Source organism: Podarcis vaucheri (assembly GCF_965113315.1).
Source record: "Podarcis vaucheri genome assembly, chromosome: 1".
Lineage (NCBI taxonomy): Eukaryota > Metazoa > Chordata > Lepidosauria > Squamata > Lacertidae > Podarcis > Podarcis vaucheri.
In genome coordinates, this window is record NC_138759.1 from 51,703,654 (window position 1) to 51,717,835 (window position 14,182).

Genomic DNA, 14,182 nt, shown 5'->3' on the forward strand with positions numbered 1-14,182 from the left:
GCACCTTAGTACAAAACCAGAACAATGAGAGCTAGGCTGTGGTCTATTTACGTATTGTGGGGGGAAATAAAGGCACTGATGAGAGGGTCATGCATACAGGAAGAATCACATTTAAACAGATCAAATAGGACACAAAAATCACCTCTGGTGTGTTCATCATTAGATATGTTTAAAGCATTTGACTATGTGAAACCAAAGTATTTAATTGGAGTGGTTAAAAAAAAAAGGATTTGGTCCTAAATGTGTCAGAATACTGGAAAATATTTATGGTATTACATCTGTTCAAATATCATGGCCTGTAGGCAAAATAGCAAAAAATAGCAAAATAACTAATACCATCTTTGTATACATCTATTATAGATGTTCAATTTTGCTCTCAGCACAGTTTGAGAAGATGGTGGGAACTCGATTGGGGCTTAGAATCTGAAGAAGAAGCATGGAACAGACTCTGGACAAAAGTGCCATACAAAACCATATTGGCAACCCCCAGAGAAAGAGTTCTTAAAATTGTGTATGGTTGGAATTCAACACCTAGGTTCCTAGCCTATATAAAACCAAACAGTTCCCCAATGTGTTGGAGAGGATGTCCCACTATTGGGGAATATCAACTCATGTGGTAGGAGTGTCCAAAAATTGAAAAAATAAGGGAAAATGTATTTACAGAAATAAATTTGATTATGGGCAGACAGTCCCCATGACCCCAGGACTGGCTCAACTTGTCATGATATTAAATTAAAAACAAGGAACTTATAATATATCTGTTAACCACTACAAGAACAAGAATTATTAACTATGGACATATGGTAAACAGCATTATTAGAAGAAGTTGCAAGAGGCCAAAAGAAACACGACAATTTTATGCAGTCTGCTATTATACAAATAACCAGGCATATGGTAGAACAGTATCCATAGTTTGCAGCACAGTCTGACATGCATGAAATACTATATAAAACCAACCAGTTCTCCCATGTGTTGGTCGCCAATCTGAGCAATACACGTTATTTCACATCATTTCATATCTGTAACAATTTTGGCAATTGTTAGTTATTATTTATTTATTAAATTTTCATAACATCCTCTATCTGAAGACCTCAGGGCTGTTCACAACACAAAAATACAAGATAAAAAACACAAAATGTGCACTAAAAAAGAACATAAACAGGCCAATAACCCACTTCATCCCCTTTGGCACAACTTTGGTAATATATCCTGAAACGTTTATCTGATTGTTGTTGTTTTTTTAATTTTAAGTAATTGTTGCAGGTCGTATGCTCTAATGTAAACAAAGATATATCTCAGTGCAACCATGTCAATCAGTTTAAAAATGAAAATTAATAACAACTATGTTGCAAAAAGAAGAATGAGAGCTAGAACATAAGCAAAATGGGGGTATGATTGCTCAGCTTTTCCCAGTGGGGACAACTAGAAGAAAAGCAGGGAAAAATCAATGCCAGAACTATAAAAGAGAAAGCCCCCAAGACTGAAATCTATACACACTCCCTGTGTAGTCACATTGTGGTTGTGAGTAGAGTAGACACCTATAGGAAGTTGCTGTGGTGAACACAAAAATATAATTTATTCAGCCTCCAAGTTAATATCCAAAACGAAAGGTATGAACAAGTTTTTTGAGGGGACGATTTTGAGAATGTTTCCGGTGTGACTGTTGGTGCCTTGGATGCAAATATATTTTCATTACTACAATTTTTCTTTTTGCAATCTATGTTGTTTCAGAGGCACCTGCAACAGGGGAGATGGACTTCCGCTCAGCACTCCGACGAGGGTGAGTATCATCAGAAATGTACTGGTCTAATGTGAGTGAACACTTTGGGGCAAGTAAACATGGTTGCTAATATCAAATATGCCCCACCTCTGTGTACACACGATCCAATGGTAGTTTTAGACACAGGTAGGTGTTGCACAGAACTGGTGATGCATACATAGTAACCACACATCAAAGTCGTAGAAAATAGGTGGAGATGTGCAGCCCATCTGCATCACAAAATGGATATGAAAAATGCGCCCCCATCCAAATCATGCAAGGCTGATAGAGATTCTATTGGCTAGGTCAGGGTAAACAAAAGTAGATCAGAATATACTGGTGGTTCCCTGGAGGATTAGTAGGAGGCTGACAAGGGTTTATGACTCCTTCTTGTTTAGTTCTCACAACCCCAAGCTGTGACAACAAAAAGACACTTCTTTGCCCTTAAATGGGCTACTGAAAGAAAGAAAGATTGGGATAACCAGGACTTTTATGTGAAAGGACTGTGAATTCTGTCTCTTTAAATTCCATCCATATGCCTTTAACACTTAGCTCTGCTTAACTGAACTTGGGGTTGTGAGAAATAAGGTTCTGATCCCTTGCTAGCTCAGAGTCACAATCTACTTGGAGACAATTCCCACCACCCAGTTAATTTGAATATTGCCTTGCGATTATTCACAGAATAAAGCTTCCTTTGCAAAGGTGCTGCTTTTAGAATTCCTAGGTGTTTGTCTGTTGAAGTTGGGAAGATGTTGAGAAAATGCTGTTGGACTAAGTGAAGTTGTGCCCAACTGAATTCTGTGTTTTGTGACTCTCTTACTCAGGAGCATGGTGGGAGGAGGGAGACGGATGACTGGAGCTTTCGCCAGGTAGCCACATTTAATCTGGTGTTCAGCCTCGGTCTTCATGATGAACTGTCGCTCAATGGCCACGCTGCCTAAATTTTGTGTGTAAAAACTATGCAAATGACTTAGTTGATGGGTAGTATAGAAATGGAACGCAGGTGGTGCTGTGGTCTAAACCACTGAGCCTCTTGGGCTTGTCGATCAGAAGGTCAGCAGTTCGAATCCCCGCAATGGGGTGAGCTCCTGTTGCTCGGTCCCAGCTCCTGCCAACCTAGCAGTTCAAAAGCACTCCAAAAAGTACAAATAGATAAATAGTTACCACTCCGGCGGGAAGGTAAACAGCGTTTCCATGCACTGCTCTGGTTTCACGAGAAGCGGCTTAGTCATGCTGGCCACATGACCCAGAAAAACTGTCTGCAGACAAATGCCGGCTCCCTCAGCCTGTAAAGCGAGATGAGCGCCACAACCCTAGAGTCATTTGTGACTGGACTTAACTGTCAGGGGTCCTTCACCTTTACCCTTTATAGAAATCTGACACTGATTAATTAAAATGGTTGTCCTTTGGAACACATGCATACCTTTAAATCCACTAACTATACTGCTGATTGGAGCCTTAGCATATAGTCCCTGAATTAGATGTGGCTATTACAAGCCATTTATTTATTTATTTATTTATTTATTTATTTATTGCATTTAGTTGCTTTTTACAAAATAAAAAGTCTCAAAGAGACTTAACAAGATAAAATACCGCAGATGGAACAATTGCGAGAATGTGCAGTGGCATCCATGAGAGACAGATTCATTCCTTGAAGAGAGTGTTCTGGACACACAGTATGCCATAAAATGGTGCTTTCTTAGTGACTGCATGAATGCTTTTTGTATTCACCTATTTCTCTTGAATATGCATGGATTTCACCATTCACATCTTCACCACTATGACCCTGCATTTTGAGAACTGCCACAGAAGCCCTGTTTTCCCCCCAGTAGAGTTCCATTCTTTTTGTGATTCTAGGTTGGTATAAACTAGGATAAGGGCTTTCTTAGCAGTTAGCTACAATAATGTAGAATACTGTCCTTGGTAGTAATGTTTGCCTTCATCACTGGCAGCTTTTTGGAAACTGACACCTGTTTCATCTACCCTTTGAGGCTGATAAACTGCTGAATTTCATTCTAGTTCATTTAATTTTTTTATTGGTTTGGGCTATTGCATTATTTTTCACTTTCCCCATAGCAATATATGGATGCCCAAGGCAAGACCAACTCTGGAATATTTTATGTGGGTAAGGTCTGAAACAATAACGGAAGCAAAATACTGTGGTTTTCCTGGACTATAATTTGAGTCAAACAGGCTTCTGTTTCCTCAATTCTTCCTGCTCTCTCCTGTCAACACAGGATGGCCTGTTGTAGAAAGTGTAACATTTTGTGTGGATGTGGTTCACTGCATGCAAGATCTTTCCTATCCTGCAGGATCAGAGAAAACAAGGCCTGACTGCATTTTAGCCTGAACAAAATATGTACATAAGTCACTTTTAGAGAGATGGTACTCATATAATCACAAAATTCTATGCTACTAATGTTGAATCAGCAGAAGTATAACACTTTTTTGTGGGGATGGGTCTCTTAAAATGCATGTGAAACTTATCTGACTTTTATCTTCAGCATGAAGATGCTTTAGTCTACATCTTTGTGTGAAGTTATTGTTTCTGCTTTTACTGCATTCTGTTTCTGTTCTGTTTATTATTAATGCTACTTGCTATACTGCACAGTGCGGATGGACATGAAGAAGGCAGAGAGTTGGATTTCAGTGCCTTGCTGAGAAAGAGGTGAGCACGCTGCCATCTGTAAAATGATGGTACAAAAGGCTAAAGGTCTAGATCAGTCTTTCTCAACCTTGGGACCCTACAACTCCCATCATTCCTAGCCAGCATGGCCAGCAGTCATGGACATTGGGAGTGTAGGGTTAGGGTTAGGGTTAGGGACAACTAGGGACCCAAGTTGAGAGAGGCTGATCTAGAGTAACTGTCTTTGTCATTCTTACATTTGCATTCACATGGTTGTACTAGGTCTCTCAAGCCTGTCAGCTGTGGCAATTCGTATGGTCTGTGAAAATTACCTGCCTAATGTGAGAGTCCCTGTTTCTCATTGTGCATGTGCTTAATTATTCAGTTTTCGAAGAGGTAAGAAACTGAAGCTTTTTAGGACCAAAAGAAAAGTGATCTCTCTTTTTTTGTGCACAGAGAACAAACAGGAGAAACGTCACTCTGCTTAAACTGTTTTACGATCTCATGTTGGGAGGAGGAAACAAGTTCCAGAAATTATTGAGCAACTGGTGGGGGTGGAGAGAAAGGGGATGAGACTCATAGTCTGTAACAAAGAATTATCAGCTTTAAGATTTCTTTTTCATTCTGACTCCTTATATATATTTTCATTTTCTTTGTCTCCTCTTCCCTTGCTTTTCTTTGTCTGCCTCTCTCTCTCTCTCTCTCTCTCTCTCTCTCTCTCTCTCTCTCTGCCTTATACTCTTCCTGTCTGTACTTTGCTGTCCTGTTGTGTCTTCCATCTGGCAACATTTCTTGGAATTCTGATGTCTGGAACAGAGAGTAAGATTTTATTTCTTTTTCTGTGTGAACTGCATGGAACAGAGGAAGTTAAAAGGCTATGGGGTTTACAGAATGTACAAACCTCCCCTTTACTTTTTGAAAACTTGGAACAGCATAGGTTTCCCATCCCAGACATTCTTTTAAAATCCAGTTAATACAGATGGAAAGCAATTAGTTTACTTTCATGAATATTCTAATTGTCACTTTTGAAGCAATTTTAAAATTAGGACAGGATTTTCATTTATTTTTCTCCCCAAGCGGTAGAAATCCTATTATCCAGAACTTTGAGTTATCTCAGTGCATCTCCCGAGTGTCGGCCATGTCATTGCAACCCTGCATAACGTCCAACCTTGTTCCTCTGCCTACTGGATTATGCAGACGTTTCTCAGGTCCCTTAACCAACTGAGGTGCTCCTATTTCCCTACTGAATTCCTCATCAAAGGTGGAAAGAGTTTGCTGACCATGTTTTTGGATTCGATGCAATCCTAAAACATCCCCAATGAAGCAGATTGATTTAAAATAATATTTATCAGTGACATAGCATCTTCCCTGTGACCAGATCCCACGCTGATCCAGTGGTGTGTTGACTGGATCTTAGTTCAGGTATGCCAATTTAAGAGATGTGTGGTCACAGTTAGAGAGAGAATCATTTCAAAACTTGGAAGAATTCTACATGACTGGTGTGTAGCCTAGTTCTCATTTATCTAGGACAAAAGAAGAAGTGACACCATTCACACAATTAGTATTATATTATATTAGCAGATAGTGTGGTCTCAATCCAGACTGAAATGCAAACAGCGGAATGGGGGGGGCTTTAACCTTTTGTTCCCTGCATTCCGTCCAATGCAAATAGCAGACCTGGGTGCCCCCTATGCCCTCCCACTTGAGTTCAAAGCTAGATTGGGTGCCCTCTGCCAGCCATTCACCATAAAAAATATTCATGCAACTGCTAATTCTGTGAACGGTGACATGTCTGGTTTGGTCCTTAGAAGTAATCAGCAGGACTTATTTCTGGTTTATTGTGCTTAATTTCCCAGCCTTTGTTAACTAGCCATTACTGTGAATTATTTAATTCAGTAGATGAAAGTTTCCGTTTTAATACTTGCGGCAGCAGAGTATCAGAAGGCGTTCCTGGATTTATATTCCATTCTAGTGGTGTTGCCAGAAATGTGCGATGTTTCTTCAAAGGATAGAAATGCAAGTAGACAGAGGAAATCTATGATAAAGAACTCCCCATAGGTGCAGGATACGTCTTGCAGTTGTCACAACCAGGGATCTCTCCCATGTTAATCAGCAAGTGACGCTGTTCCTGGAGCTCCTGCTGGAAAGGGTAAAACATTATTAATATTGTTCCAGAGTGTGGACCTCTGTTTAATGGCAGAATAGTTTAGATGACATTGACACAGAGGTGCCATAGGCCAGAAAGAGGTTGGGAAGAAAGGGAACAGTTGTCACTCTGCTTTGACATGGGATGGTGAAGGGAGACCTTGAAGGAGGTGACAGCTGAGAGGTCTGAATCAGTTTAAGGTAATAGGATAGGAAAGGCCCATCGCTGGAGTGTATGCAACTATTTTTAACTCTCCCGCACATGTTTAGAACACATTGACAGCTTACTTTGTGTGGAACAGGTTCTGTCTAAAACACCTCAATGCCTCCAAGTTCGTGGGTAAACTGTGGTCTTCCTGCATCTAATATCCCTCCCTGCCAATATAGAGTTACTAGTTGGAGCCAGTGTGGGAAGGCTAGTGTTTCAAAGAAATCCTGTGTTCCAACATAAACCCGTGCTAGTGCAAATTCTTCTTGTGACCCCCAACTCCATATCTCCACTTGTAGCACAGACAAAGTCAGGTCAGGCACAGGACAATCTGGGTGGACTGTGCAGGTCAAATGTGCTTTGGAGTAGACCTGGTGTACAATCAGCCCATTTATTTGTAAAACTCATGCAAGCTCTAACTGTTACTAACAGAAAGCGGTGGAAAATCGGCAGGAGGCTAAATCTAGTGGTATGTTTTGCTTATTACTTGCCCTCTTAGAGCTTAGCAATTGCTCTGTCTTCCATTCTGTTCCCTTTGTGTGGCAAACTGATCTGCATGACATTAGCCCTCTTCATGCTGGCATCATGAATTCTCCATATATGCTAATATAATGGACTCTATCTGCCTGATCAGGGGCCCTGCCTTCTGCATGGTTCCCAATCCCATGGACACTGCCTTGATGTATACAAATTGACTCTACATAGGATTTCATACATACCTTCAGCTGAACACATGGATGTTGGGGGCACAGACATTGAGTACAGTCTGTTGTCTCCTTCATGCATGAAGAGCCATATAATCACTTGGTATGCCATTAGGATAGATTGTTACCATAAAGCACCAATGCTGCAGCAAGCAAAGGCTCCAGCAGCTCAGTCAGCTGCTTGTGGCTGGAAAGCCAGCAAGGATGTTTGTGACTGTTGCCATGGAAACAAAGGGGCAGTCCATTCTGTACTGAGCACCGGATGTTAGCTCAGAGTGTGTGTGTTATATGACCTGTACTGGAAGTACATGGGAGGAGCTTCTTCTTGCTGTTGTCGAGTGCAGACATGTTTCTCTGTACTGATATGAGAGACAGAAATAAAAGATGTAAATAGTTTTCTGTCTGCTTCTTTCCCCTCACTGGGGGACACCAAAGGGGAGAGACAAAGAACGGTGTGTTCCTCTCACACATCTGAGATGAATCGCCGGGACCTCGCCTGCTTATCAGCAGAGTGGAGACGCGGGGAGGTCGACAGGAATATCTGCCGGTGCCTACGCTGTGGCACATTCCTCTGACCCAGGCAGAATTCCAACAAATATCTGCAGTCTATGACTCCCCAAGTGTTTCATTTCTTTCCACCAAAACAAATTGTCTGGGATAGCTGGACAGGAGTTGAAATGGAAATGTCGATCTAGCATTGCAAGCTAGTTAGATTCTTGTTTTAAGCAGATTTTCTCTACCTTTACAAACCAAGTTCACTGATTGTAGGCTGAGCAAAGTCATAAACCCTACTGCGTAAATTGTGCTGTGACTGGTCCATTGATGTGCATTATAATTAAAAAAGAAACCTCTTTCTAGGAGTATACATAGATTTCTTCTGCTACATTTATGCTTGTTCTTGACTATGTGAGACCACTTGAGTAGTACGCTTTCCGAAATCGGAAATGAAAAAATGAAAGACTATATATACATGATATATTCCCATTACCCTAAATGAGGCCTGTTTCCAGCAAAGCTGTACCTCACGTGGTCCCTCTAGGTTGGTATAAATGTAGGGCCGTGAACACACTATACCTTTAAAGCAGGCATTCCCAAACTCAGCCCTCCAAATGTTTTGGGACTGCAACTCCCATCACCCCTATGTAACAGGACCAGTGGTTAGGGATGATGGGAATTGTAGTCCCAAAACATCTGGAGGGCTGAGTTTGGGGATGCCTGCTTTAAAGCATATTCTTTTTCTCAAAGAATTATTGGAACTGTGGTTTACCCCTCACAGAATTATAGTTCCCAGCAGCTCTTAATAAACTATGGTGCCTATAAGAAGAGTTTGGATTTGATATCCCGCTGTATCACTACCCGAAGGAGACTCAAAGCGGCTAGCATTCTCCTTTCCCTTCCTCCCCCACAACAAACACTCTGCTGCATGTGGAGGAGCGGAGACGCGAACCTGGTTCCCCAGATTACGAGTCTACCGCTCTTAACCACTACACCACACTGGCCTAGAATTCTCTGAGGGTGGAATGCGCTTCAAATGTGCTTTAGAGGTGTAGTATGTACACAACCTAAGACTTATGTAGAACTGGATTGTTTAATGTGTGCTGTGGCTTCTTTACCATCATTTTTCATTATAGTAAATCCTTAGTCCTTACCAACAAAGGGCTGCCTTCTTCTAGTAATGGCGCTAATGCTAACACATGTTGCCCTCTTTCTTGCTCATGGGGATGCTGCATGCTCATCCAAATGCTTCTCTGCATCGTTCTCAAGTCCAGCAGCTTCTTGCGCTCAGTACAGCGGTAAGCTTTCCATTCCCTTGCATCTGCTAACTGTTAATCAATCTCTTACATGACTGCTGTTTTTGTTAATAAATAGATTCACAAAAAGAATATAAACAGATTCATGTGCCTAGAAGATGCCTAAACTGTTTAAGTGAATAATCGGCTCAGGGGGCCCAAAGTTGCTATCTTCCTATCTAGTTTCTTCCATTCTAATTGTTTTTGAAATCAGTACATGGTCGATAAATGCCTAAGTTTCATTTTGAAGAGAAATTGACACTTTCTACTTGCAAGACGGAAAAACCAATTTATTTATTTATGATACTTATATTCGCCTTCATTGTCATTAAACAAATGAGCTCCCTAAAGCCCACAGAAAACTCACCTGTTGCCTAACATCATGGTCTCCATGACCCCTGTTGCAAGATACAGTGGTGGCTCGCAAGACGAAATTAATCCGTTCCGCAAGTCTCTTCGTCTTGCGGTTTTTTCGTCTTGCGAAACACGGCTATTAGCGGCTATTAGCGGCTTAGCGGCTATTAACGGCTTAGCGGCTTTAAGAAAAAAGAAACAAACTCGCAAGAACTCACAAGACGTTTTGTCTTGCGAAGCAAGCCCATAGGGAAATTCGTCTTGCGGAACAACTCAAAAAACGGAAAACTCTTTCGTCTTGCGCGTTTTTCGTCTTGCGAGGCATTCGTCTTGCGAGGTACCACTGTAGAGGAAACTGGTATTGTTGTTAAGGAATTGATTTAGGAACTTGAAAATAATGGTCCAATCATTGAATCTGACACATTATCTGATCTTCATCAAGGCACTTAGTCTTTCTGTGCCTTAAGCACCTCACCGACGATGAGTCCCCTAAACTGACAGGTATTTTAATATAAATAGGAATTTATACAGTAGAAACACAATCTAACAGGCAGGCTATTTGAAGTCCCTTATGAGAAAATGTTCTATATGCCCCTTTTTTACAGAATTGAGGCAAAAACTGAAGCACAGCCAGATGTTGATGTGTGGGAAATCCTCCGGAAAGCTCCTGCATCAGAATATGAGAAAATTGCTTTCCAGTATGGTATCACAGATCTGCGAGGTATGTTGAAGCGTCTCAAGCGCATAAAGAAGGAGGACAAGAAAAGCACAGGTAAGAGAACATGATTGCTTCTCTTCTTTTTTCCTTCATGGGAAATGCCTCTTTTTTTTGGGGGGGGGAATACAATGTATGAAGCAGCTTTCAAACTCTTCCATGGGAGGAAAAATATGAAAGACCATTTCACATGTATGTGTCAGTTCCCATGCTTCAATTTACTATCAAGAAAAGAACAGTAGGTTCTAGAGAATTAGAAATGAGGAACCCAGATGAGAAAGGTAGCCATTAAAAGGAAGTATACGAAATTAAGAGATAATAGTGGGTGCTTCTGGCAAGTCTTGTGGAAGAATGCAGCTTCAGCAGAAGAAATAAGGGAAGAGAGTCGTGGTTTACCATAATTCAATAATGATTTGAAGATATTAATTAGCTGAGAACATAGGTATATCTCATTAAAACACATAAAGCAGAAAGTTGGGAAGTGGACATTATAATTAAGCCTCTGCCCAGTTACTAGGGATGAGTGAACCTGTCAATGATGGTTTCTCTCAATTTCTCATTTTTCCAATCTTCAGTTCAGTTCTCCTTATCTTTAGCCCAATGTAGGGCTTGAACCCATAAACCTGAGATTAAGAGTCTCATGCGCTACTGACTGAGCTAACCCCTGTGGGCAGAGTTTGAGTACATAAACTGTTTCTTCCCCAGCCTTTGCCAAGAGACTGGAACCTGCCTACCAGACTGACAAAGGACAGAAGATCAAATTAATGGTGGAACTTGCTAACCCAGATGATGAAGTGAAATGGCTGAAGAATGGGCAAGAGATCCAAGTCAGCGGCGGGTAATTTAAAAAAGCAATAAATACTAATGGGAAAGTTTGGCTTATAGAAGCTCAAGTCATTATCTGAAGGGGGAGAAGAAGAAAAATAGGGTCTATCAGAAAGAAAAGTGGAGAGAATAATGAAGGGTCTATATAGTGGATATAATTGGATGGGAGGATTGTGATTTAATAGGCAGATTTTAATGACTGTCTGATTTTGTTTCCCCCTCTTTCAATCTCTGCACCTGGAACTGAACCCAATCACTGGTCTGTCTCTTAGCAAGTAAGTTCTCATGTCATGCTTTCCCATTTGTGATTCAGTTAATTTGCCTTTCTTTACGATATCCTGGCAAAGTTGTTATACAATAAGCCCATTATCAACATCAGTGTCGTTTGGTCCATAGTGTTCCTTTATGCATGTCCCAAGGGATGAATTACTTCTGTTGGGGCTCTGTGTGCCATCAGGGAGGCAAAGGGAGGAAGGGATAAGGTGCGTCTTCCCACTTAACGACACCAGGATGGGGGCATCTAGTCAAAAGCTCTGCTTTATGTCATGATAGAAGACAGGGTGGTGAAGATTTAGGATTCCTTCTCTTTTGATACCTTTGAATTCTCTTTGCATTTCACCAGATACATTTTTGAGGCTCTTGGGAACAAGAGGATTCTGACCATCAACCACTGCTCACTGGCTGATGATGCAGCATATCAGTGTGTGATTGGAGAGGAGAAGACTTTCACAGAACTCTTTGTCAGAGGTAAGCATAATTCATAGCCACCATTTTATTGGGATCAGAGAAGGGTCCAGCAGATTGATCTGTAGCAGATTTTGAGGGGTGTGTAGGGGGAGGAGGGGAAATGGAACTCCTGTTGTGCCAGTGGAGCCCAATATTTTCATTTGAAGGGACTCAGAAACTTAACCTGCTTCTTCCCTTCCACCTTCCCATTCACTTTCTTTTGAGACTTTATTCTGGTTTACGCCACAATTTTCTACATTTTAGTTTTAAGGGAGGATTTAGGCAGTCTTAGGTTACAAAGAACAATCAAGTGTGCCAAAGTCCTGATTTATAGTTACAAAGAAATGAAGGGAAATGGTTTATGTAAGAAAGTCAGTTATGTAATTTGGCATCTCAGCCAAATTGGAAAGAACTCTGGGAGTGTAAGGACCTGCTATTCATATAGCTACAGCTGACCATCAGCTGGGAAAGCTGGATGAGAGTTCCAAGGTTTTTTGTTTTCCTCTGCATTCCTCTCTCTCTGAAATTAGGTTTCCTCCCTGTTTCTAGAGCCTCCTGTCTTGATTACTCATTCTCTGGAAGACCAGGTGGTCATGGTTGGTGAAAGAGTGGAGTTTGAAATTGAAGTGTCAGAAGAAGGGGCTACTGTGAAGTGGTAAGAAGCTGGGGAGAAGTGGGAGTTCCTACTTCCTGAATGACTAAGAAACGAGAACAATTGTCCTCCAGAGTCCTAGGGGCTCAAAACTATCACACAAGTGCCCATCACCCCTCTTGCATGACCAAAGAGAGAAGACAGAACAGGCAATAAGCAGAGGAAGGGGTCCCAAGGTCAGAAAGATATTCTAACTGACCCTCACATTCCATTTTAAAGATAGGTCTAAAGGCTGTTGTGGTTTTCTAAGAAGATCTACAAGTAGGAAAGAAAACATAACACATTTGAAGTGTGGTGCAAGGATTTATGTATTTGCCTTAAGTTACTTAGTTAAGGGGGTGCTAATGTCTTTGGGTCAGTGGGCACATTTTGAATTTTGAGAAGGGCCCCAGTCACAAAATGGCTGTCATCGCATAACACAAAATGGCTGCCCAGAGCAGAAAAAGACAGATGACTATGAAGGGGAGTGGACATGCTCTACCCTCAGCGCCCCTTCCTAAATCAATCTGGAAAAGCATTAAAATCAGCCACACCCATGCTCACTCACAGAGAGAATCTCTTAGCATCAGTTTGGTGTCTGGGAGAAGGACTTGTTGGTTGTGGCACCCAAGAAGTAAAATGGCTTCCCAAGAGAGGTCTACTTAGCCTGTTCTGTTTGCTTTTAAGCACAGAGTGAAGATTTTGGGTCTTTCAGAATCTTGATTTTGTTGAGTATTTTGCAGTTTCCCAGGCTTTTTTTTTAATACCTAAGATGTTTTTTTTAACTGCTGTTGCTTTGTTGTTTTGTTGTTATTGCTTATATGTAAGCCACCTTGTTGCACTCTCATTAAAATACAGGGTATAAATTCATCAACATTATCTGCATAGCAAGCTAATCTGCACCTTCTTTTATTGTTTTAAAACAGCTTAAATACAGCTTTTCGTTCATAAAAAAATATCAAAGCAGTTCACGAGTCACAATACAAAATTCAGTGAAGCAGAAAACAACCATTAAAATCAAGTAAATATACTGCAATGGAAACCCCACCCCAACAACCCCCATCATTGCCTTACAACTGATGTGTGGTGCCATGTGGCTGTTCTAATGTGTCAACCAGCCCTTCCTGAGGAAAAGGGCAAGAGGGTGCTCCTCGTTACACAAAAGAAGCTGACCAAACTGGCACTTGGGTCTTACTTGAACATTGGCAACGGGACAGTGTCCTCCACTGAACTTGAGGACAGCTTGGAACGGGTGCAGGGCAGGTTCTTTGCCCTAGACAGTTCTATTTGCAACACTTGCTCACCTCTCTACATGATAGCTGCTTACTGCCTGCTCAAACAAATACTGCAAGGCATCAAAAGTGGCACCAGAATCTGTCACGGCAGCAGAATCACACACACACTCTTACAGGGTGCGTGCTGGAGAAAGTGGACAGGGCTGGCTCCCTCTTTGCCTGCTTGCTTAGTCTGTTTTCATTTCTTTTATGAATTTATTTAGAAAGATTTACAAACAGCTCAAATCACAAAGCTGTGTACATAATAAAAATTATCAATAAAACACAGCCAAAATGAAGCCCCCCAAACTGTTATACATAAGGTAATTATTAATAATGTAAGGTACCTTATACATAAGGTAATTGTTATACATAAGGTAATTGTTAATAAAAACGCAGATGAAATCAGTAAAAACAAGCATAGA

General features: G+C 41.1%; 1 protein-coding gene across 1 annotated transcript in view; it reads left to right on the plus strand.

Moving 5' to 3' along the window:
• Window positions 1-14,182, plus strand: part of MYBPC3 (myosin binding protein C3) — a 73,023-nt gene that overhangs the window by 15,048 nt on the left and 43,793 nt on the right. Inside the window, exons 7-14 of the mRNA XM_082242295.1 lie at window positions 1,732-1,780; window positions 2,584-2,628; window positions 4,371-4,427; window positions 9,212-9,235; window positions 10,192-10,358; window positions 11,007-11,139; window positions 11,749-11,873; window positions 12,402-12,507. Coding sequence (XP_082098421.1) covers window positions 1,732-1,780; window positions 2,584-2,628; window positions 4,371-4,427; window positions 9,212-9,235; window positions 10,192-10,358; window positions 11,007-11,139; window positions 11,749-11,873; window positions 12,402-12,507 — 706 coding nt within the window. The remainder of the gene's footprint in view (window positions 1-1,731; window positions 1,781-2,583; window positions 2,629-4,370; window positions 4,428-9,211; window positions 9,236-10,191; window positions 10,359-11,006; window positions 11,140-11,748; window positions 11,874-12,401; window positions 12,508-14,182) is intronic.